Source organism: Laetiporus sulphureus (assembly GCF_001632365.1).
Source record: "Laetiporus sulphureus 93-53 unplaced genomic scaffold LAESUscaffold_5, whole genome shotgun sequence".
Taxonomy (NCBI): domain Eukaryota; kingdom Fungi; phylum Basidiomycota; class Agaricomycetes; order Polyporales; family Laetiporaceae; genus Laetiporus; species Laetiporus sulphureus.
The window spans coordinates 389363-412257 of NW_024468514.1; the positions used below are offsets into that span (position 1 = coordinate 389363).

General features: G+C 54.4%; 9 protein-coding genes across 9 annotated transcripts; 3 read left to right on the forward strand and 6 right to left on the reverse strand.

The window, feature by feature from the left end:
• Positions 1–34: 34 nt before the first annotated feature.
• Positions 35–1971, reverse strand: LAESUDRAFT_644789 (uncharacterized protein; the record flags this gene model as incomplete). Its single annotated transcript, XM_040903878.1, has 7 exons — positions 35–285; positions 373–1211; positions 1269–1418; positions 1470–1587; positions 1639–1689; positions 1749–1862; positions 1923–1971. 7 exons carry the CDS (start codon positions 1969–1971, stop codon positions 35–37), a joined length of 1572 nt encoding a protein of 523 aa, XP_040768065.1.
• A 1275-nt stretch (positions 1972–3246) lies between these two features.
• LAESUDRAFT_734814 (phosphatases II) lies at positions 3247–5294 on the reverse strand (the record flags this gene model as incomplete). Its single annotated transcript, XM_040910544.1, has 6 exons — positions 3247–3480; positions 3536–3769; positions 3830–4710; positions 4764–4858; positions 4945–5161; positions 5219–5294. The coding sequence occupies 6 exons, from the start codon at positions 5292–5294 to the stop codon at positions 3247–3249; spliced, it is 1737 nt and encodes a 578-aa protein (XP_040768066.1).
• Positions 5295–5726: 432 nt separating this feature from the next.
• LAESUDRAFT_645084 (uncharacterized protein) lies at positions 5727–7032 on the forward strand (the record flags this gene model as incomplete). Its single annotated transcript, XM_040903898.1, has 3 exons — positions 5727–5905; positions 5976–6032; positions 6087–7032. The coding sequence occupies 3 exons, from the start codon at positions 5727–5729 to the stop codon at positions 7030–7032; spliced, it is 1182 nt and encodes a 393-aa protein (XP_040768067.1).
• A 143-nt stretch (positions 7033–7175) lies between these two features.
• On the reverse strand, positions 7176–11515 carry LAESUDRAFT_755834 (DUF917-domain-containing protein; the record flags this gene model as incomplete). Its single annotated transcript, XM_040912085.1, has 22 exons — positions 7176–7185; positions 7235–7303; positions 7358–7453; positions 7510–7586; positions 7647–7835; positions 7895–8046; positions 8103–8226; positions 8284–8356; positions 8416–8426; positions 8480–8674; positions 8734–8751; positions 8799–8855; positions 8908–9014; positions 9062–9299; positions 9361–9401; positions 9461–9574; positions 9674–9783; positions 9836–10514; positions 10568–10685; positions 10736–10818; positions 10867–11223; positions 11488–11515. The coding sequence occupies 22 exons, from the start codon at positions 11513–11515 to the stop codon at positions 7176–7178; spliced, it is 2946 nt and encodes a 981-aa protein (XP_040768068.1).
• Positions 11516–12216: 701 nt separating this feature from the next.
• On the reverse strand, positions 12217–14039 carry LAESUDRAFT_645154 (amidase signature enzyme; the record flags this gene model as incomplete). Its single annotated transcript, XM_040903903.1, has 5 exons — positions 12217–12480; positions 12535–12899; positions 12949–13010; positions 13057–13144; positions 13199–14039. The coding sequence occupies 5 exons, from the start codon at positions 14037–14039 to the stop codon at positions 12217–12219; spliced, it is 1620 nt and encodes a 539-aa protein (XP_040768069.1).
• A 1205-nt stretch (positions 14040–15244) lies between these two features.
• On the forward strand, positions 15245–16245 carry LAESUDRAFT_734818 (uncharacterized protein; the record flags this gene model as incomplete). Its single annotated transcript, XM_040910545.1, has 3 exons — positions 15245–15727; positions 15791–15963; positions 16023–16245. The coding sequence occupies 3 exons, from the start codon at positions 15245–15247 to the stop codon at positions 16243–16245; spliced, it is 879 nt and encodes a 292-aa protein (XP_040768070.1).
• An 805-nt stretch (positions 16246–17050) lies between these two features.
• Positions 17051–17871, reverse strand: LAESUDRAFT_421235 (uncharacterized protein). The gene is made up of 2 exons (XM_040902386.1): positions 17814–17871; positions 17051–17763 (listed from the first exon to the last, which is right to left on the reverse strand). The coding sequence occupies exon 2, from the start codon at positions 17598–17600 to the stop codon at positions 17139–17141; it is 462 nt and encodes a 153-aa protein (XP_040768071.1). The 5' UTR covers positions 17601–17763; positions 17814–17871; the 3' UTR covers positions 17051–17138.
• A 593-nt stretch (positions 17872–18464) lies between these two features.
• On the forward strand, positions 18465–19549 carry LAESUDRAFT_420530 (transcription initiation factor IIA gamma subunit). Its single transcript, XM_040902385.1, has 5 exons — positions 18465–18640; positions 18718–18809; positions 18867–18954; positions 19020–19079; positions 19143–19549. Exons 2-5 carry the CDS (start codon positions 18772–18774, stop codon positions 19296–19298), a joined length of 342 nt encoding a protein of 113 aa, XP_040768072.1. The 5' UTR covers positions 18465–18640; positions 18718–18771; the 3' UTR covers positions 19299–19549.
• Positions 19550–19610: 61 nt separating this feature from the next.
• On the reverse strand, positions 19611–22034 carry LAESUDRAFT_741435 (uncharacterized protein). The gene is made up of 3 exons (XM_040911142.1): positions 21597–22034; positions 20796–21384; positions 19611–20741 (listed from the first exon to the last, which is right to left on the reverse strand). The coding sequence occupies exons 1-3, from the start codon at positions 21966–21968 to the stop codon at positions 19801–19803; spliced, it is 1902 nt and encodes a 633-aa protein (XP_040768073.1). The 5' UTR covers positions 21969–22034; the 3' UTR covers positions 19611–19800.
• Between the last annotated feature and the right edge of the window lie 861 nt (positions 22035–22895).

A 22895-nucleotide genomic window follows, 5' to 3' on the forward strand; every position in this document is an offset into this window, starting at 1 on the left:
CAGTCGCGGGTATGAGTAGAAATGCGACTCGTGATCAGTGATTATGTTGCCTCAGTGGCCAAACTCCGAATGCGATGGGCGACGCCCATGCAATCAGGATCAACGCGACATGCTGCGTACCAAACGATGTCGGCACGGTACGACCGGAGAACATGTCCACCAATGAAGACATGGCTGCGAGTATTTGTGTCAGCGACAGGAAAAGCTGGAAGAACATGATACGCCAGACAACACGGCTCCGGCACGCTGGGCGTGGATCTGGATACGACAAGTCCCATAAGGAATCTGTCATGGCAAATATCGTGCGTTTGATGTATGGTCAAAATGACACATGGGCGACGTTCTAGTTAGCAATTAGCACAAGCGAAGAACACAATGTGGACCTACGTGCATACATAGCGAACTCTTCTGCATCAACCTCACTTTCCGTATGCGTGAATTCCAGCTCCGATTTCGTGTAGGAGGACACGTCAGAGCAGTGGTGTGCCCATTTCATCGAGCCGCTTGACCAGTCTCCCTCGACGTCTTCGTATCCAGTCACGACCCGAACGCCTGACATGCGAGCCTCTTCGCGTACCGCGTTTGCCTCGTCTAGGGCAGATGCAGATGTGTCCCGCGGACTGACACTGGTAAACAGTGATATGCTGATGGGACTTGTCCGCGCACTTGACACAACCGACCGGGAGACAAACGACATCGGAGACAGCGACTGACTATAGTTACTGAGCCGTTCGCGCCTGTGTTCGTCGTATTCCGGAGAAGATCGCGTTGTCGATGATCCCCAAGAGAACGGTAAAGGATGACGCTTGGTGTGATTTGGGATAGTGGCGCGTCCAAGCGTTCGATACGGCTTATCAGTGGACAATGAATGAGCAGGCAGAATGTTGACGATCGGCCTCGGTTTCTGCCTTGACGATGCCATGTGTGCATTGTTAGAAGTCCGTTGATTATCCAAAGATGACAATGTATCCAGCTCGACCGCGCTGTCAGGGACGTCATCCCTTTCGGGTTCTAAAGGTTTCCCCTTGGGTCTTGAGTTTCGACGTACGGGCATTGGTGTGAAGGCGTCGCAGTTGTTGCTGCACGGTGCATGGGAAGGAATGTGGTGCTGTTGCTGGCCAAACAGTAGGATGACTACAGATATACAAGACAAAACAAATGAAGGGAAGGCGAGCAACAAAGGCACTCCAGCGAAGCTGAGTAGGCTGACCCTATCGGCTAAGATAGTTAGGAATCCGTTGAACACAGCCGGTACACTCAGCACGCACCATATGGGGTTCGTGGCCTCACAGATCATAGCGTCAGACTGCCGGACGGCATCCGTTTTCAGTGAGACGACAATATATGCCACGAACGCGATGAGTGGAAAGCCAACAATCGATAGGAGGAGCAAGTGTCGCCATTTCAGAGCTCGTCGTCTGCAAGGCAATCAGATCTTTAATAAGTGTCTGAGCAACGAAGATAATCACAATTCCACTGCATCGAGCATTCCATGTGAACGAAGAATCGCAAGCGAGGTCATCAGAGTCATGGTGGCGCATATAGTCGTCATCGTGAACCATGACACAGCTGACACGGCTGCTTGCGCTTTAAGACAGTTCAACATTGATGTCGCAGGTGATACTCAACCACACATACCGATACAAAATCCTTGTGGCATAATCGTCGGATCCATTTTCCAAATCATACCTGCAAGCAAGGCCAACGCTTCACTGAGACACCGTCAAAATGGCAAATAGTTAACATACCGAGACAGAAGATCGACTGCATGATCGTGTCTGCCAAGCAGAACATGACGGGTATCCACAAGCCATTGAGAGCGGTCGTGAATCGAGGAAATCCGACCCAGCTTCCCAGGACGCCTGAAGGTCCGCCAATAGACTGAGATCTACACGAGATCGTACAGGTAAAGCGCGACTCACCTGTCAGAGACAGCACAAACCATGCCACCTTGAGCGCGAAAGGCAGCATACTGATCTCACCGTGACGACCTACGGGAGCGTTTCTGCTGCTGAGTCGCGGAAGAAGGACAAGGAGCGATAGGGCAGCTTGGGAGCCTCCGCCGGGTGTAAATTGATCATCCGGGAGGTTTGATCTCCGTCCGGCCTGACAGAGCATGAGATGATGTCGAGGGAATGCTTCTAGCATAGCCTACCTATCATTGGATCAGCCCAACGACCTCCCTATGGTATATCAGAGCCGTGCCCGGGATGATTGTATCTTCCGCTCGACGGGGCGATGGACCCATCAGTGGCCGAGAATGTTGCGAAGTCGATGTGGTCTGAGCCGTGCACCACTTAGCCGAGAGCGCCCTTGTGCCTGCCGTTTCATCGAATCCCTCAAACCATGTTATTCAGCACCGGTGTGGAATTCCTGCAGACTTCAGTCCAAGTCAGCTGGCTCGCTGAAAACCATTGTAGTCTGAGTTAGACCTGATCTTACGATCAACATCGCACGATGAACGGGAGAACGCCATCTTTGACCTGATGGTTACTACGATAAATGGATGCGACACAAGGACAATTGATTAACCGCCAGTGTGGCCGCCAATCTGTTGAGACCTTGTCGTGGAAGTGTCAGTGCGGAGATATTGTCTTGAGGTTGCTCTTTATCCATGGAATACCTGCAGGTTGACAGAAAAGACGCTTGCTCCGGATTATAGACCATTCGAACTGACAAACGGTGCCGAGTTTCGGATTTACGCCGCGGTTTTCAGCTCTACGCTCTCACACCGGCAGCACTGCCCAACACTTCCCCCCATCGCGATGACTTGTTGACTTCTTTGACACATCTTGGGCCTAGTCCGACTTACCCAGTCGCACTGTGCTTGAGAAAGTATCCGGGCGATCACAGAGAAAGCAACAAAGTCACGGTTTCCACGGACGCAGAGTCCCATAGAACCATCGTGTAAACCTTCTGTGTTAGTGGCCGTGTCTCGGAGCTGTGGCACAAAGACAAGATGATAGCAGGCACCATGACCAATACATGGCAACTTTGCAAGCATCGGAACGCCGGATTTGGAATAGACAAAGAAGATCCTGGATATGAACAAGCTAGAAGTATTGTTCCCCCTGAACCAGCCTTCGCTGAGCAACGCGAAAGCCCCGATATAACTACCGTACTTTACGGTCTTCACACGCTGCCGGTCTGGTTCTGCGCACCCTGCCTTGTCTCCAATATGCCCGTCAATATCGTCGCCACCAGCACTAGCGGCGGGCACAGAAGCAGAAGCGGCGATACCGCATGTCACTCTTGTCTCTGCCGCGACATGGGGCTGCCATCGCGCGTAGGCGACTCCGTGATGTCAGCAGCCTCGGGTACCCACTCCAACGATACCTTCACGTCGAGAATATGTGAGCCTATCCCGATGGGGAAGTCTATTTCATTCCGCTTCAGCGATAGGGTGATGCTCTGGCTTGCAAGAGAGCGAAGACTGGGCATGTGAAACGTGGGAATGAACCAGAACCAACCCATGAATACCTGCGGAAGCGAAATAAAAATATTGGTCATGTCTAGCGCAGATCGTCTTGCTTACCTGACCCATATACAACTTGATCCGCACCTCCCGATTGGCATTGAGAACGACTCCATCCTCGCTGTGCAGCGTCTTTGACACGTCCCTCAAGTCGTGTATAGACGCCTCCTCTGAACTCGTGTCGTCCTGAGTAGCGTCAAGTTTGTTCTCCACGTTCATCTGGATGGAATCACGCAGAGCGCCCCATGTGCCGTCTGTCAGCGGCCGAAGCTCCCGTGTGACGACTTTGGCGTCCTATGCGTAATATGCCGTTAAAAGAATCGTAAAGGGAGTGTTCATCGAAGCACGCCTCACCGTCCCCATCTCCTTGTGGATATCATGTTTGCTAATCACACCGAGCCTTGCAAAGCTGCGCACCATCTTGCCTTTATCCCAGTTGTCGTCTTTGAAGATGTCCGCGAGCGCCTCGTCCTCCATGCGCTCTGAACCTGCCCTCCGCTTGCCCATGTTCCCATTCTCATCACGAGTATGCCTTTCCCATCTCTCCAGCGTCGCGATGAACTCGTCGTCATAGCGAGCGAGCGACGCCCAGACTTGTCCCTTGCTCTCTGAGACCGAGCTGCTGCTTTGAGCCTTCGCGTAGCTCGTGCGTTCGATGATCGCGTTTGCGACGCGAACCAAATTCGTCTTGGTACCGGACATCTCACGCATGCGCAGCGTAATCCGTGTGAGGCGAATCTTTGGTTCAGGCCTTCTTATAACGTCCGGATTTGTCGACCAAAAGTCCGAGGGACCTTGGTGAGCAAGTACCATCGACCAATAGTATAGCCAGCGGCGTTGGCTCGGTATGCTGACGCCCTGCTTGGTTTCATTCGATGGCGAAGAAGATCTCTTCATGCGGCGGGACGTATGCAGCTCGAGGACGTCAGATAACCTGTGCGTTGGTGGGTGTGGCAGCATCCCAACTTGAACGTCGCTTGTGGGAGGCTCTTGGTCAACCGGAACAGCTGCGGCATCGATAGCTTCCAGCTTCACAGGATCCCCCGGCGTCTTGCTTTCGCGAGACGGCTCCTCTCCCGACATGTTATCCGATGGCATCTCATTCATGATCTGTTCGGCGCGAGTGGTAACTCGCTCGATAACTGTAGCACTTTGTTCGGGCTTTGAAGGACTAGGGAGACTATCGCAGGCGAGAAGGTATGCGCAAGCCATCGTGCCTGATCTACCTTTGCCAGCTAATAGGGCCAGGTTCGCTGAGGGCATGACCACCATAAAACTAAGTACATACCTTTGCAGTGAAGCACAGCGACATGTTCTGGATTACCTTGAAGCCAGGTTCGCATCTCACGTGCGACGAGAGGTAAAAACGCAAGTGGTGGAGCACTGAAAAGTCGAACGATGTTTCAGTGAATCGGCAGCTGAGAAGGACGTGGGTGCCAGAACGAGACGCATATAGCCTCTCAACTTACTGATGATCTGGAAACGGGTACCTGCTGACTCTGCCGTCAAAGACAGATGCAGGGTATGAGTTCTCCTTGACAGGACAAAAGTTGAACACCCAGAAGTTCTGTCCGTGGCGATGTTCTAGGAATTTCTTTGCATCCTCCCGTCGATTGCGATAGAGCGCCTCCAGCCCAGACGATGGGTAGCCCATGACTATAATCTTATCCGTAATATACACAAGATCTTCCGAGCGAGATGAACGTCAGCGTCCGCTAGCGGCGGCGAAACATGCCAAACCACCTAAATCAATGTCTAGAGTCTCATCCTTGTACCGAGCTTTGTCTCCAGAGACCAGGCGACGGAAGAAGTCAGCCATGTTAGTTGAGCAGTTCTGCCAATGCGAGAGTTCGGTGCACGAGTTGATCTACTTGCATCTGACAGCCTCGAGTGAGGTCATAATACAGATAATCTGATGAGGAAGCTTGAGGAAGGCCTTGTAGAACGAATTCCTGAATTGCCTACAGGAAAGCCGGTGCAAACGTACAGATTTCACAAAAAGCAAGACATTGCAGTGATGGATGGTCGTTTTGGCAAACAGCAGCTGCTCTGTGCAGGAGAGAAGATAAAGTGGCATTTTCTTTCGCGCTCAGTCACGCATGACATCGCGCCGCGGGCACCAGTGACTCACGTTGCCGACGTCCATTACTGCGACCAGATAAATGCCACTTATTATCATGAAACAAAACGTGTCCCCCATCTCCCACCATCCTTACATTGCAACTTCCGGATTGTCAGCATTGGTGTCACAATGTCGACTCTGTCACTAGCAGACCTGTCGCTATTTCCAGCGACGCGAGAACAAACCATTGAATCGCGCAGACGGTCGGCGAAACAATGGGCGAAAGGGCTGAGCCTCGAACAATATTTCAAGAGGGACGAAATCATGGAAAGACAGGAGCACGCAACGGACGGTAGATTGATAACATGGTCTGTATGCTGCCGGCGGAAGTGTTGATCACAATTATGCGCTAAATCTAACACGTTCATAAATGTACAGGGTGCTTGCTCACAGGGCTGATCCAACCACGCTTGACTTCATGTGCTCCTGTGAAACGTACGTGACGTGCCAATCAGCAGAAGGATATATTATGAACCTCCATGAGTGCAGATTCCGCCGCACCGCAGTCGTTGCTAAAGGCGAGACGCTTTCCGACGTAGTCGCTTATGGGATAGCCTCCGTCTTTACGCCATTGGAGAAGAGGAGAAAAGGATACGCTCAGCACATGATGCGCCTGCTGCACTGGGCGATGGCTTCACGGTCTGCTCTTCCACCTTTCCCTGCTGCGTGGGGATCACCTCCCGAAGTCGCGAGCGACCTCCAGACTGGCGATGGAAGACTTTCCGTGCTCTATAGTGACGTAGGACATGCATTCTATCATGCTTGTGGAACCATTGCCGAGCCAGACAATGGCTGGATCAACAGGGGCTCCTATGAGACGGTGTGGCAGGGTGAGGGCATCAGTATAGAGCGTCAGGACGGCGAATATGCTCTACAATGGAAATGCTTGACAGAAGAGGATTTGGAGCTCGTATGGGCGCAGGATGCTGCGTGGATCAAGGGAGACATTTCCAGAGCCTCAAAGTCTTCGCCGCGGACACTCTTTACGTTCTTGCCTGACAAGGGTGTGGCGGCGTCCACCGTTCAGCGGACAATCACGTTCACCGCAGCTATGAAGCCAATCATGCAACTGGACACCTGGGGAGTTATCAATCTCCCGAAGGAGGGGACTACGTTGCAGGATGCTCTTTCAGGCAGCGAACCATCCTCATTTGCGACGTGGACACTGGACATCCTGGCATCCTCGCCGACGTTGGTGGTGACGAGAGCACGGGCCACAGTTCACACGTTTCCGGCACTTTTGCACGGGCTTATGGAGTTTGCACGAAAGCAGAGCATCAAGAGGATCGAAATATGGGGGCTGCCAGATAATTTGCTGTCCCTGGCGGATGAACAGGGATGGAGAACCAGACAGCGCGCAGAGCATCTATCAATGTTCAAGTGGTACGGAGAAGAAAAGGACGATGAAGTGGATTGGCTTTTCAACGAAAAGTGAGTGATTTGATTGGTGATGTTACGGTTTACGTTGACTCTATGGATAGGTTCTGCTGGTGCTGAATCTGAGATACCAGTGCGACTTGTTCAAGACAGTGTTATACCGCATCTCCCGTCATATAAACCTGTTACATTTGATAAATATCACTGAGAGCTGTCTCGACCGATCAGTGAAATGCTTGCATGACTAATCGCATACGTACAGAAATTGCGCGACCACACCAGAAGGCTCCTTGTATTGCGCAATAGGCGTGAACGGCAAATCGTACAGACTGCGTCGTGCCGCGTCAGCGTTTTCGCGTTTCACATTGTAGCAGATGACTGACCCAAACGCCGATGGCCCACCACAAGCCAGACCCTCCGGAGTGGTGGTCCACTTTGGCTCAGCCGCCATTGCAATGACGGTGACTCGTAGCCCATATCTTCAAGCAGCCCATCAGCATTGGACTGGAATGAAGACGGTGGCCATCCGTCTCACCGATAGTCAGGAGTTCCGAGAGCCGCGCCGTTCTGAGAGTCAACGACGGTGATCAAATCAGGTACCGTTACAAGGATCTTAAAAACCGTTCACGGTCAAACGCTCATAGATAAGCGGTGAGGTTGGCCAGCGCGTACCTTCTTATCGCCATTCGGGGACTCGACGTAAGCGTAGAGATTCTCGTTCTGGAACGGGATGATCAGCCGATCTTCGGGGCGGTATGCGTATGCTACGGGTGCGCTCGTCGCATCACCAGAGTCCTCTTCTTCGTCCTCGAGCAAGGGTACGATCGTGACTGATCCCCACGTGAACCCTTTCCGAACTTCCTATCGAAATGGCCACTCAGTGTGCTTATCTAATCGCCACAAGCTTCAAGAAACCATACCCGCTGCACATCCACGATCTTTCCGATGAACAAACAAGCTCCATTCTGCAGTTCCAGTATTGCCGCAGGGATGCCCTTCAGGTCATTCTTCTTCCGGCAGAGCGCGACTGCTCTTCCGATGTGCCAAGCCTGAGATACGCTGCGCGAGACTCCTGAAAGTAATCTTGTTTTGTGACGGCTTTCTGTGCCACGAATCACACGCACGTACCGTATTTTTGACAGTTAGACCGGGTGAGTGGTGCCATGCTAACCCCTGCCTTTGATCCCATCTCGGTCGCAACCGTGCGGAGAATCGTCTCGACAGACTTCGGGCTACTAGCTGTTGGCATGACCTGTGCGAATGTCAGATCGGCGCACCCTATCATGCGCTTGCCACGCATGACACTCACTACTGTATTGCCGATGCCATCAGCGACCGCACAGGGCCACAATCCGCCGGGGATGTTGAACGCGCCCGGTAGACTAATAAAAACAAGGCTCGGATGAACGTGATGGTAAGCGATGTCGTGCCGTCCACTCACGATTGATACATCTACGAGATGGCAGTGAATAGACTCGTTTATTTAAAAGCACGAGGGGACATACATTGGGATAGGCCCGTCCCATGAGGTCAGCGTCAAGGACCGTCTTGCCCATCTCCGCGGCCACGATCATAGGCTGCAGACCGTTTCCGCCACCGATTTCGTCTGAAACGACGCCTTTGAAATCCTTCAGGCCCATATAGGTCGTCAACGCATAGATCGAAGCTGGGATCTCACTCTCGCCCTGCAAGCGTTCCAGCTTCCCTTCTGGTCAGCCCGGCCATAGGTCACTCGCGCATGCTCAAGGGAATGGCATACCGAAACGCTGGGTGCGCCCTGTGCATAGGTCAGTCAGTGCACAGGATAAAGGAAGCCACACTTACCATGAACATGCAGCGCAAGAACACAGCATCCTCAGCCACATCATCAGGATCAACGACCTCAGGAAATATTGTTATGAGCCGACGTTGTAGAATGGGTATGTTCGCTTACAATGATCTCCTTCCCATCTCTAAGCAATTGGCGAGCCATGAGGAACGGCGGGTAAGTCGAGCCTCCTCCGCCTGTTCCCATAACACCGCAGCCTTCAGCAATCCACTCTGACAACGCGTTAGATCCAGCTGGTGATAATAGTTTGGAAGACTACCTAGATCGAGTTCGGTCAGGCTCCAGGAGCGATCTGTTCGGATGGTCGGCTTGTACGACTCTATGTCGATCTCTTGCTCGTCCGTGTCGTCCGGCAGGACTGCTTTCTCGCCTTCAGTTGGCTCATGAACGTTGGATAAGTCCAGTACGCCATTAGGCGCATTGACCGATGCCACGGCTTCGGGGGCCAGATCGCCTGCTGCTTTGACGATGATACGAGTGGCTTGGTTTGTCACGTACTACGAACTGTATGAGACATACTTTCGCCCATCTAGACCTGTGACTGCGCTGATCATGTACCTGAACGGGAAGATTGACCACTTCCACAATTTTCGTGGTGGCTAACAAACGAGTGTTCAGCAGGGTTTACAGGGATATCGATGAGCGAAACAGGGCATACCTGGGTCAGCACCGGCAGCGATAGCTTTCTCGATTGCTTGAGCCTTGATGCCCTCTATAACGTCGTGGATGTTCCGGTTTTGCAAAAGCTCAATGGTGTCTATCTCTCCAGCGACTGCATGTGAACATCGTCAATACGTTCAGCAGCCATGCCGTCATTCTGCAATGCGCCACTTGCCTTTAGCCATTGCTGCGCCGACAGCGTTCGCCACACTGAAGTACGGCGGTCGCAGGATCTCGCCTACACCGGATAGTTCATCAGGAGCAATGATGCTACCACCACCGACTAGAAGCACAATTATGTCTTCAGGAGACGTCTTCATCCTACCAACGATCAAGTTAGTGCCAACCTTTAGCATCATTAATAGACTCATACTTGTCAATGATCCCCTCCAGGTGCTTCTTTATTATCCGCGTTGCCTTCTGAATGACCTCACCGCCTGTTCCAGCGACCTGTTCCTTGCTCCCAACATCCGCACGCCCACTTGCGACGACAATATCCGTAGCAGTGAGCACGTCCCCACCGAACACTCGCGAATCTCGGGTCAAATAGTGTCCCACCGAGTCCGGACCAACCGAAACGTGCTTTCCCTTGGGCGTCTCGTGCACCTTCACGCGGGAGCCACCGCCAAGGCCGATCGACTGTACGTCCGCCATCGCAAAGTTGGTGCGCACGCCGCCGACTTCGATGAACGCGGCCGCCTGGCGCGGGAAGCCGGAGGGCAGGAGGACGCCCACGTCCGTCGTCGTCCCGCCGATGTCGGCCACGATGGTGGACTTGCGCTGCTGGGCGGTTTTGTGCTCGTCGAGCCCCGCGAGGAAGGCCGCGCCGCGCATCGAGTTTGTCGGGCCCGAGGCGAACGTGCGGATGGGCAGGCGTGCGGCGGAGGCGGCGGTTGTGAGGGTGCCGTCGTTCTGCGTGAGGAAGAGCGGGCATGAGAGGTTGAGGGCATGCATGGCGGTTTGGAAACTGCGGATGGTGCGCTGCGCAAAGATGAGGATGGATGCGTTTAGGATGGATGCGTTTTCTCTTTCTAGGAAGCCAACTTGGCCGACTGCACGAGGTCTTAGCGAAGGTACGCATGATCGAGAGGGACGGCGAACGTACCATCTCGTGAGCATACGACGTTCACAGAAGGGCCCAGCTCTCGCTGCACGATCTGCATGGCCGCAACCTCTTGCTTTCCATCGTTGTCGAGTGGGGAATAGATCCCACATAGAACGACCTACACAATGCGATCAGCTAGTCCACGCAACCTCGAGCATCACTACAAACGTTCTTCAATCCCTTGCTTCGGATAATAGCACACTGCTCTAGGATCTGTTCTTTCTTTATCGGGGCGATCTCACGACCATCGACTACAAGACGTCAGGAAACAATATGAGACACTCATGAAGCACACTGACTTTCAAATCCACCATCGACATATCCCGCATGTCCCTCCGTCAGCGCACGCAAGCGCGGAGGGAAGTCGATGAACGGCGGGCACTGCTTCGTATACGGGCCACACAAACGGATGACGGCCACCTTGGCGAGGCGTCGCGCGTCTGCCTCGAGCACAGCGTTTATGAACGCCGTGGTGCCGATACTGAGACACGACACGCGCTCTGGGTGAACCTTGGCGCGATGCAGCACCTCGCGCACGGCCGCTTCGATGCCATCTGAGACATCCGGGGTAGTAGGAGCCTTGTAAAATGCGAGAACGCCCCGCGATGGTTCATGCAGACAAGTGACATCGATGAGCACCCCATCGGTGTTCGTGCCTGTGGTTTGATTCTGTCAGCGATCCGATGCACTGATACGAATGGGAAAGTACGTCAAGAGTAGATGACATGTATGTATGTCTGAGAACTTTCATTGAATAGCACCGCAACCACACAGCCTCGCTGACAGCATAACAGTCAGCTAAAGTTCTGTCGTCCAGTACATGATAATATCGCGCTTTGTGGGGCATCACCATGATGATGCCAAGCGGACTCCATGCATGCCTCCGGTATTCAACCCTGAACTCTGTGCACGTCACTCACCTCCAACATCCACGCCGATCCGCAACATGGTCAGTTTCCAGTCGAGTGAGCTGCGGAGGTCAACGACCCATGGAGCTTTTATCGTGCTCGACTGAGGCTAACTACATCGATCAGAAGTCCAGGAGCCTAGTCAGAGATAACGAGTTCGGACAGAGTTGAATAGATAACACTCACTCGCAAACCATTACCCAGTGCGAGGGTCGGGGCGATATCAGGCAGTCCACATGTGCTGCGCGCGCACTCTGCAGTGAAGCTCACCGGTGACTGCGCTCAAATCGCGTCTGCGATTTATCCATATCTGCAGCCTGTCCACACTGATGAGGGAAATTCTCACTCTCCGTGGCCCGTTCTAGCCCCCATCGCAAGCCGAACCGAGCGGAAATGAAGCTTGCATCCCCATCAGCATTTCACACAATTCATAAATTGGCGAGGACCGCATACCGCGTCAACCTCGGAAATGAGTAGGAAATGAGTTCGAGGCAATAAGCTATTCAGCAGTCACCGCAATCTCGGGCCGCTCGAGCAACTGGACGTCGACAGTCGCCATCTGGGACTTCAGGCCACAAAACATCATGAATACACCAAGAAACACTGCCTAAATTTAATCTTTGCGCAATACTAGTACCAAACTAAATACGAGATACACAGTAGTACAACTTAAGGTCTATATAGTACTACGCTAGGCTATAGATCGGATCCAACGAGCTTCTACTGGAATACAGATCCTCCTCAGAACTTCTTCTGCACAAAGCCCTTCCCCGCATCCCACAGCGCACGCTCAACCTCGCGCATGCCCGCAAGGACCTTCTCCTCCTCCAACCGCCTACCAACAACCTGCACCGCGACCGGCAGCCCGTGCATCGCCGCCGCGTCGTACAGCCCATACACGCCCCGCGCGATGTCGTTCATCTCCGCATATCCATACTCCGCCGGCAGCGCGTCCCGCGTCGCGTCTACCGTCATTACTGGCTGCACGCCTGCCGCGTAGTCCAGCTGTGCGCGAAAATATGAGCGCAGAATGACCATCGACACAACACGCCCACGCACCACATTGAACAAAAACGCATAACTCGCCGACACCAGTGTCGCCGCGTCGCTTCCGCCCTTCGGTACCGCCGGGATTGCGTGCGGGACTGTCAGCAGGAAGTCCAGGTCTGCCATCGCTTCACCCCACGCCCGCTTGTACCGCTCCCGCTCTACGTTCAGCGCGTGCTCCCGTTCGACCGAACACGCGTTGAACACCTCCACCAGCGCCGCCCACGTGTCGTTCCGTCCCCACGGCCGCGAGCATGTCCGCAGCATGAACGCGAACAGGACCTTGATCCATAGCGGCAGCGAGAGCAACAGTAGCGCCGCCGCCTGTGCGCCATTCGTCGACTCGCCCCAGCGGCGCAAGGAGCGGAGGGACGCCCCTGGTTGCTAGTGAGCGGGCATTACTGCACGAGACCTTGTCCGACTCACCTCCGTCCGCGAACATAAGCTGGTAGCCGATCTTCAGGCCTTCAAGAATGGATGGGGGCTTGCTATACGAGCATCAGAATGAGTAGACGCACGCAACATGGCGCTTACAAGTCGACGACTTCATGTCCCGCACGGCGAAGTGCGGCAACCGTTTCCGCGAGCGCACGGGTGCATGCGGGCGATGGAGGCACAATGCCTGAGACGCAGACCGTCAGCCAGTTTCAGCCACGAACAAGAATAGAGTACGCACCGTCGGACCAGATCACACCCCACTTCGGCTTCCGTCCGCTCAGCACAAAGTCCACCGTCCGCCATGGCAAAGGCACACACGTGTGATCGTACATCCACGGGCGCATCTCCACCACGCGCTGCCAAAACTCCTGCAGGTCGTCGAGCGTGCGAGCGATCGGCGACGTCACCGTTGGCGCGGACTCCTGCCCGGGCAGGCACGGCACGCAGCCGTCTGACGGGAAGCGGCCCACGGAGGACTTGACGGAGTATACACCGCAATATGCGGCCGGAAAGCGCGTGCTCCCGCCGATGTCAGTGCCAATCTCGACGACGCTGCCCTGGTACGCAACCAGCACAGCGCCGCCGCCTGTCGACGCGCCCGGCGAGAATGCTGGATTGTACGGATTTGTCGTCTCACCGAACAGGTCGGATGTCGTCTCGAAGGATAGCAGACCCGTCGGCACCGTCGTCTTGGTGTGAATAAGCGCTCCGGCATCGCGGAGGAGGCGCACGATTGGTGCGGACTCCTCCACGGGGCGGCCGACGTTGCGCGAGTAGCCGAGGGTGGTGTCGTGGCCTGCGACGTCGATGCAATCCTTAAGGCTCACGACGACGCCGGTGAGTGGTCGGTGCAGCGGCGGAACGCGCTCAGCCTCGTGAAACATGATGTCGGACAGGCAGTTGGTCGCGTCCTGGGCCAGAAGAGCGCGCTTGCCATAGGCGTGCAGGATATCTCGTGGGCAGAGGGTGCGGGCGTTGCACTCGTCGACGATCTGTGCGAGGGAGAGGGCGAGAATCTTGCGGTCGTCGTCTGTGAGTGGATCCGAGTAAACCGGGGGAAGACGTGCTCGCGTCGCCATGCGCTCGTTCTGCTTCCTGGCGCTAGCAGCGAGAAGGAGGTCACAAGATAGGGGCAGGGGCGGGAAAAAGTGCAGCTCACCAATCGGCGCGGTGCTGATGGGAGACGAACATGGTAGTCTCACTTTAAGGAGAGTGAAGAGGCGAATATAGACAGTGACAATGTTGTTTGGTCACGGGCTCGTCTGGATATGAAGAGGAGGGGGGGTCATGAAGGGCATGGCGAGGTCGGGGTGCGGGAGGCTGGGCGAGAAATATAGGACGGGGCGAGGGAGAGAGAATGACTGGCGCCGGAAAAGGGAGCTATCAGCTAGCCGCACTGAGCTAGCACTGAGCCCATTCAGATTTACGTACACCGGCGCGTCGCCCGCAAGCGCCCAACCCTCCCTGCCTCCTTTCCCGATCCTTCGCCGGACCTGCAGGAACTCTTCAGCGGAGCGATCGCAGTGAGTGGCTGCGTGTGTAATCTGCGCAGGAATCCGACTAAATGCGGTATTGCCATCGAGAGGGGTATTTGAATGAAAGGCATGCATGGATGTGGCATGGGCCGGTTGTCGATTACTATAGTATTAGCATCCGCGACGGTTGGTTAATTCAGGCACCTTGCACAGCCCGTAGCATGCCAGCGAGCATCCGGGAGCGTGCCATCGAAAGGACAGCACCGGGAGAAACAGTGCACCCTGCTCGGCCTCCTTGGTCCGTGCCCGTCCGGCGGCCAGGTTTGGTGAGAAAACATTGACATTTGATCGCATGAGCCCTCATGCTCGCAGATAGGGTGCCCAGCGCGGTCTTGTTCTCTGGTGTTGCACTAGACCATTCGCGTCTAAATGGCTGTACGATATTAGCGGAGCTCGCTTGAGCCATCAACGTCGGCGGCAAGCTCACTGCGGGCACGGACCTCTAATTTCCGTCACGGTAGACGGATATGGCAAAGCGTCACGCGACCGATGTGTGGCGGTGCCGGCTGGCATTGCGAGCTTGTGGGAGAACTGACGCATACATGTCGAATAGACGTCGCCAACAGTTGCCAACCTTCGCCAACGTTGCAGCTGCGTGGAGGGAGGAAGTTCAGGTGCAAGTCCGTAAGCCCGGGCTGCTGGTACACAAACAGCAAACATACACAAACAACGCGTACGCTAGCGTTACGACGCGTCGCGTCACACGTACGATGTCACACCCGACCGTTGTGATTTCACCATCATCCAAGATGTACAACTCGACGCTGCTCTCTTCGCCCTCGACGCCGCCGCGCTCGAGCACCCTTCGGCAGTTCTCCTCGCTTCCCGTTGCACACCAACCGCTAAACTCGTCCCCGCTGGCCTCCTCCATCCCCTCCTCGCCCACCTCTTCTCCCGGTGCTGAAGCCTACGCGCGCCGCCGCGCCCAGTACAAGGCGCATAGGTCCAGCTCTCCGACTCCGGAACGCACGAAACGGAGTCAGAAACAACAGCGACGGGTTACGCTTCCGTCGTCGTTCCCGGTTTCTCTCACGGACACCGCTACGCCCACGGAAGAGGCGCCACGGACAACATTCCTTCGCGAGCGGTTCCGGGCGAGGTGCTTGGAACGCGCACAGCGGGATCGGGAGAGAAAGATTAGGAGGCGGAGAGGCCAGGACAGCAGTGATGGTGACGATGAGCTCATGGATGGTGGCGACGAGGAGGAGGAAGAGGAATTCATGAACGATGAGGTGCGTGCTGCTAGTCATGTCGCGTCGCATGAGAATATATTTACATCTGTTACTGCTCCTTAGCTGTTCCACCGGCTCGTCTCAAGCAGCAAGCGTAAGCAACAGCACCAGTACCGGCTGTCGTACGCATACGACGTTGGCTCGTCATTCGATCCCGATATGGAGAACGGCGCCGAGTGGGAGCACGAACTCGATGAACGAGAAGCTGAACAGGCACAAGGCGCGCACATTGTCCGGTCTCCTTCTCATGTGGATATTTATCTTTCCCGTACATGCGCTCTTCAGAACCACTCAGCACGACACCCGCGGATCTTGACGAGGAGGAGCTCGTGGAATATGCGGAGTATTACGAATTGCATCTCGAAGACCTTCGCCCAGAGGACCTCTTCAGCGTGAGCGACGTGGAGGACTATGGAGTATCTGAAGATGCAGACGAGAACACGTCACCGAAGGGCAAGACCAAGGCAAAGGAGGTCGTGCAATCTGTTCAGGATGCCGATGTCGACATGGATGTGTGAGATGCTTCACGAGATGTTGATAGAGAGCTGCGCTCAACAGGTGGCTCGGGATGTGTACGTTGCAATGTATTTGTATCTCATTTGATAGATCACTTCGCTTTACAGACAGACTCAGGCAGAGAGAACGAAGCTACATGTGTTACAGCCATTGTTATGCGCGTAATAAAAACAGTCACTGTGGTATATTGCAAACCAGTTGCGGACTGTGACCTATCCGTCGTGCACAATTATTCCCCGGCTCATAAAAATGCATCGATGCAGACCGGCGTCGCCAGTTATTCAACGGGGCCGCGGCCGGACGAGCATAATCCGCTTCCCAACGAGGATCGCGAACTTGCCCAACCGAGCAAGCACAGCTATTCAAACTTCCCGTGGCATATCCGCAACACGCTGCTCGCTTCCGATCTCCGAGGCTAAACGGGTCATTGCTTGAGCCATGTAAGAACGCGCAGAATGATTGCCATACCGGTGGCGGGGATCATTCGAGTCAAGGGTCACCGTGGCCCGGCTACTCGCACATTCCCTGGGAGTTCGAAAAAGGATCCGCAATTGTTCGGCACCCGTGGGACGTGCTGTGCTAGGAGGAATAGATCTGCTGCCGTTATCCACTGGCGGTACCGCAGCAGTAATGTTTCACCTTCACATGCGCCGTGGCCTTGCTATGTCAGTTCTTGTAGCTCCACCAATTTATTTGGAATGAGAGTACACATTGCTTGACCGAAAGATGAGGATGAGCAGCACGGCACGGCGCGATGCATCCACTAGCGTGTACGCCGGTGGCTATATGCGCGACGTTCTTGTTCGCCATTACACGGTTGCCGCATGAGCGGAAAAAAAAACGTTTCACGTGCGCCGCAACTCCGGCTTTTACGGCCACGCTGGGACTGATGCAATCACAATGCACAACTTACGGCGTCCAGAAGGAACAGCATTATCATTTGACCAAACATGCCAAGAGACATGCCGTAACGAATTCGCCGAATGACAGGCAACACCGCGGCCGGATCGTTCGGAGAACCACACTGAGGATTCCGTTCGCTATCAGTGATTCGTGTATCTCGCTGAGCGACGCATCGACGAAGTCCACGGCCTTTCGGAACATGCGCGGAATCGCGCTTGGAGCGGGTGATAGGTAGCTCCGCGGTCAAGCTCCAGGCGCTAGGTAGCTCCGCGGTCAAGACGCAGTTCGTCTGAGAAATCCCCAGTGTGGCCGCAATAGAAGGATGGTGAATGATCTGCGCACCGCGAGCAATCGAGGAGAATCGCATCCTGGGCTGGAAATAAGTCCGGCGAGAACGGATATGTACACGCCATGAGGTACGGTGAGGGTGGAGAGAACAGCGCGATGGGGGCATCTAGAAACCATTGGTATCTAGTTTGAATTTGCATGGTGCACGTCGTTGCAAAGCGCCATTGGGCGATATATCCGTACTGTATAATTATTGCCTCGAAACGTATGGCGGCAAAGTAGTCCAGACTGCACTACGGGCTTTTGGTGCTGCTATTGCTGTTATCAAGCTGCCGGACGAAAGTCAGCTGTGGAAGCCGCTCGTCATTGATATCGCAACCTTTTACGTCGTTTGTATCAGCCAAATTGTGTGGTCCGCTTGAAAGCATTTCCAATCGTACCGGGAGCCGCAGCCATGGGAGTGGACAATTGATAGTCCAAGCTACGTTGCGGAATGATGGGCGTTGAATACTCGGCGTTCACTCACAAGATAAAGAGCCACATGCTGTACAGGACATAAGACGGCACAAGCACGAATCCATCCAATGGGGGTGAGGAGGCGTCGCGGGCTGGGCACAAGTTAGCTATCAGTCCCGTATTGATCGCCGTTCCACACGGCTGGCTCGACCGTGGTCCATGAAAAAGCAAATTCGTGAGCGCATTTCATAGCGTGCGAGCTGCTATAGCAACTTGACTCTTTCAATGGGGCTGAGCATCTTATGTCATGGCGGGGTTTGTTGACCAGGTACCAGGAAGACATGTTGCCGTAACAGATTCACCGGGTGATAAGCAGCAGTAGGACAAAAGGCTCGTTCCAGTCATTGTGATTTGTAAGTATAAGAACGTGTCCTATCAGGTGAGAATGTCATCTGTCCACAGACCTTACAGTTGATCGTGCACGGACTCCCGAGCTGGATGACACGGTGAGAATGAGACTTACCGGAATATCTGATGTCAGAAGGAACATGGATTCCTTGTGTGTCACCTCAAACTATAAGAGACTCTGAATCAAAAGGAGGGGGTTTCTTTGAAAAGATGGGGGAGGGGTGCTTGCGCCCCGGGAGACTGGAGTAGACATCCGGTTGTGGCCCGTCACGGCATGTCACATTCATGTCACCACTCGTCACAGCTGTGTCAGGATACCGCAGTAACGCATCGAGCATCTCAGTAAGCCTCTCTGGACTCCTTCACCGGTGTTCCCTAACTTTTGCTGCCTGACTCCTTTGTTCCTTGCGTGTGTGCAGCTTCACAACCCGGAGACCGTCCTTGAAGTCACTGTTCCCGTGAAGTGTTGAAAGATGGCCTCAGCATACTACGAGTTCTATCGTGGCTCCTCGTAAGTTGCATCTTATCCAGGATAGTATTAATATGAGTTGACTGGGGCGGCCGATAGTATTGGCATGGCGTTAACAGACTCGCTGGACGAGCTCATCACAAGTGGGGCCATCACCCCTCAACTGGCTATGAAGGTGTTGCAGCAGGTCCTGTGGCGTTCCCTTGCACATTCCGTGCTGCTCCGCGACTGATGGGAATGGCACGTTTCCAGTTCGACAAATCCCTCGCAGACACGATGGTAAAGTCAGTCAAGATAAAGACAACGCTCAAGGTGCGTGCGCTTACTCACTCGAACGATGCTCTGGATCCGAGCGAGTGCCCATTCGCCGTGCAGGGCCACTTGCACACGTACCGCCTGTGCGACGACGTCTGGACATTCATCGTGAAGAACCCGTCCTTCAAAATGGAGGGCAACGAGATCGTCACAGCGCCAAAGATCAAGATCGTGGCGTGCAAGAATGGCGACGCGCTCGAGAACGGGAAGAAATGAATGTGACCGGTCCTCTGCACGGTCCGTTTCCCCCCTCCTCACTCATCGTCCGGCCGTTCATTTCGTCCTTGCATGTCTGAAAGAAGCTAGCGTGCTCTTTCTATTTTACTCTCCACCGCACGCATCTGTGTCGATATCAGTAGTATTGCATGTATTATAAATGCCATTTTTGTAGATGCAATCCTCTTTTGTTGGACACCCTATTACTGGTCTCAGGGGGTGTGTATAGAAGATTACCACTTGCTTGTTATACATATTCTGGGGAGTCGTTAAAAGTATACCAGAGCAACATCATGCGCGACGAAAGCAAGACCACAGAATACGAAGTCCAATACCATGAAATAAGCTTTGTACGGCGGGTCCCAAGATCCACAAACAACAGACCATTCAGAACCCGAAAACAGAAACTAGCCAGCATTCATAGATAGGGATAAGGACTCCTTGGCGAGCTATTAAACCGCACTAAGCATACTATTGCCAAACGCGTGCACGAGAACCAGGCTCACCCCTCAAACACGGGTTCCGTACACACCACATCGTCAATCCTCGTTTTCAAATACTTCAGCACATCCGGGCCCAGTGTCACGCAGTCATACAACTCCAGATGCTTGAGCCGCGCAGGGCCGACCATCGAGCTCGCGTTAGACCCGCCGTTGAGATCGGGATTGCGCGCCTCGACCATTTGCACCAATTTCATGACGCCGTCGCAGTGCGTATGGCACGCGCGCATCGCAAGCGCGGTCAAGTTCGGGCACACCCAGTGACCCGGCTGGCCCTCATCGTCCTGCCCGCCGAGCGTCGTCAACAGCGGCTCGAACGGCGCGCTCCCGACCTGCAGCGTACGCAAGTGATCGAGCTCGTTCAAAAAGTGCCACGTCGCGACGCCCGCGCCGCCGCCATAGTAGAACGAGTGCGGGGACGCGCTCAGGCCATACGCGATGGAGAGGCGCGTGATCGGCGGGCTGTTGCAGCGCATGATGAGCGAAGAGACGGTGTCCTCGATTGGCTCGCGCGCGTCGATGTCGAGGATGAGGGTGTCGAGGGTGGGGAGGATCAGTGCGTCGATGAGGCTGGAAAGCAGGTAATTCCCGCTGAGCGTCAGGGACCTGAGCTCGGGAAGCGTCGTCGCGGTTAGGGGCAGTACAGGCGGTGTCGGCGAGTTGAAGTGCAAGGTGAGCGATTCGAGCTGTGGGCTCGCCGCGATCATGAACATTACACGATCGAGTGCAAGGTGCACCGTCGGGAGCGCACGAATGGACAATGAGCGTAGGTTGCGAAGCATAGGCGACGACCACTTGAACGGCACGTTGTGCAGAGTGAGGGTGGTCAAGGTCGGCATGTCGAACGTCGTGTTCGCCGGCGCTGACGGGAGCCATTTCCAGTCGCCGTAAAACGCCGCCTCTGCAGACGACACCTCGAATTCTCGCAACAACGGTGCATCCCCTATTCAAACACATGAGTCAACGTCGTCTTCGTTCGCGCAATCGCTTTACTCACCCTCAATAGACTTCAACGCATTGATCGACGAGAACTGCTTATCAAACCTGAACACGAATCGCTCCCATCGATGCATCTGCTCGACCAAATAGAAAAACACGATATGGCCCCAATGCTGGTTCTTCTTCGATGAGCGCTGTTGCTGCTGCTGTTGCAAATTCGCTCTCTCCACTGCAGCGGCCGAGACCAGCGGAGGCATACCCCACAAATCGTCCTGCGCCTGTGTCGCTGTCGCACTCACCATGCCCGGCGCGTTCGTCAGAAGCATACCTGCTCCGCCGCCTGCACCTTGGATCGGGAAGATGTGGATGCCCGGCGTCTGCGGCACCTGCACGTACGCCGCAGCGGCGTTCGCACCGCCGGCGCCGCCGTGAGTAGCACCAGTAGGCGGAGGCGTCCATCCCCATTCTGCAAGTGTTTGAGAGGCAAGATGCGATACGCGCTTGCGTGGAAGGGACTCGAGAGTACTTGACGGGACGGCTTGCGTGCGAAGGACAATCTCGATGTCTAGAGGAACAGTGCGGCCTGAGCGTTCGAGCCAGAGCCGGATGGTATCGGCTGATGTCGTCTGCGTGGTGACAAGACGTATCTGAGGTAGAAGTCAGTACTCTGAAATAGGGTAGAGATGGCCGGGTCTTGAACAACGCATATATCCACTATGCGCACGAACAGCGCATGCACGAAGAGAAGCAATCGCAACTTTGGCTTATATGGATGACTTTAGACCAAGCGCATATACTCGAGTGAACGAAAAGTGCAGCGCAACAGAGTGATCTTTCCTGATGTTGCTTCAACACTCACCTTGGACCACATCACTGGCATAGACAGCACCATCCTGCGCCACAGCGAGCATACCGCAGACAGAACCCACGCACAGCACGGGTGCTCATCGAAGTTGAGCATAAAGATATGGCGCAGCAGTTCATGCGGCAATCGTTTGATCGGTGAGATGTACGCAAGGGTGAGAGTGATTTTCTTCTCCAATGCTGCACGCTCGCACTCCAGCTCTCGGATCGCGTTGCGCGACTCTTCAACGATGCGCGCGAGTTCATTCTCCGCGGTTTGGATCTTGTGAGAGAGCTCCTGTACGGAGAGACGGTGTTCGACAAGTTCGAGGCGGGCGCACGCGAGCGATGTTTTCGTCGGTGGATCGGTATAGAGAGGGTTGGACATGATGAGGAGGGAGGAGGAGAGCGTCGGTATAATGAAGGAGAGTTAGCGAGAACAATTGGTGCACGGGCCTCGTGTGATTCGGCCAGCACAGCCGGGGTGATCTGTTGCGATGACGGCCACGCGGCTAGACGCGGCCGTAAGTGAACTCAAATGGAGTCCTTCCCGCGATGATGCCTGCAACCAACCTTACCTACACCTCACGGACTCTGCAAAAATGAGAGGAAAATGGGCAGCTTATGCAGGTCGGCGACTTGACCCTGGATTTAAGGAGAGGAACTTGAAGGCCGATAGATAAAGCTGTAAGTACATTATCCTGAGGCTATGTAGCACAGCTATATTCGGATGCTTTCACAGGTAGATTTTAAGGTCCAAGTGCCAAGGACACTGCTTGGATCGGCTTTGCCGAGCAGAAGGCGGTTCAAGATCTTGCCTGGTCATCGACAGTATAGATCTACATCCTTCAAAAGGCCGATCACGGAATATACGGCAACGGGCCAACCACTCGGCAGTACACACATAGCACGCTGCACTACATCACTGAGTCGTTCTCGAGACAATCCTTCGGGTAGACTTTGTTGAGCTCTTCAAGGGTTCAAGATAACATAAACGGAAACAGACAGTGCCTTTATCGGGCACGTAGGAGAACGTTCGAGTCATTTTCACGACGAGCGTTATGCCAACTTTGAAACGGCGCTCGCTGGTGTCAGTTGTAATACTCACTGTCATTTTGTTATGCCACCGCGTGGACAATCCCGAGACTGCATGCGCTTCTTCATGACTTACTCAAGCGATCCATTGTCTCTGGATCCGTGAAAGCGCGAAGACGGTCCATTTCACTTTACTCGACTCGGATTGGAAGTCCAGGGATTCCACTGCAAGTTTCCGTGCAGCGTGAGGTCCGCAATGTACTTCCTTGTGAATATCGGC

Excerpts from the sequence above, each read along its gene's own strand:
- LAESUDRAFT_420530 (XM_040902385.1), top strand. The coding sequence starts at position 18,772 with ATGGCCTCAGCATACTACGAGTTCTATCGTGGCTCCTC. Across the intron at positions 18,955-19,019 it reads CTATGAAGGTGTTGCAGCAG|TTCGACAAATCCCTCGCAGA; the intron begins GTCCTGTGGCGT and ends GCACGTTTCCAG. Across the intron at positions 19,080-19,142 it reads AGATAAAGACAACGCTCAAG|GGCCACTTGCACACGTACCG; the intron begins GTGCGTGCGCTT and ends TTCGCCGTGCAG.
- LAESUDRAFT_741435 (XM_040911142.1), bottom strand. The coding sequence starts at position 21,968 with ATGTCCAACCCTCTCTATACCGATCCACCGACGAAAACATCGCTCGCG. Across the intron at positions 21,385-21,596 it reads TGCCAGTGATGTGGTCCAAG|ATACGTCTTGTCACCACGCA; the intron begins GTGAGTGTTGAA and ends CTTCTACCTCAG. Across the intron at positions 20,742-20,795 it reads TGCGTTGAAGTCTATTGAGG|GGGATGCACCGTTGTTGCGA; the intron begins GTGAGTAAAGCG and ends GTGTTTGAATAG.
- LAESUDRAFT_421235 (XM_040902386.1), bottom strand. The coding sequence starts at position 17,600 with ATGCCCCCATCGCGCTGTTCTCTCCACCCTCACCGTACCTCATGGCGT.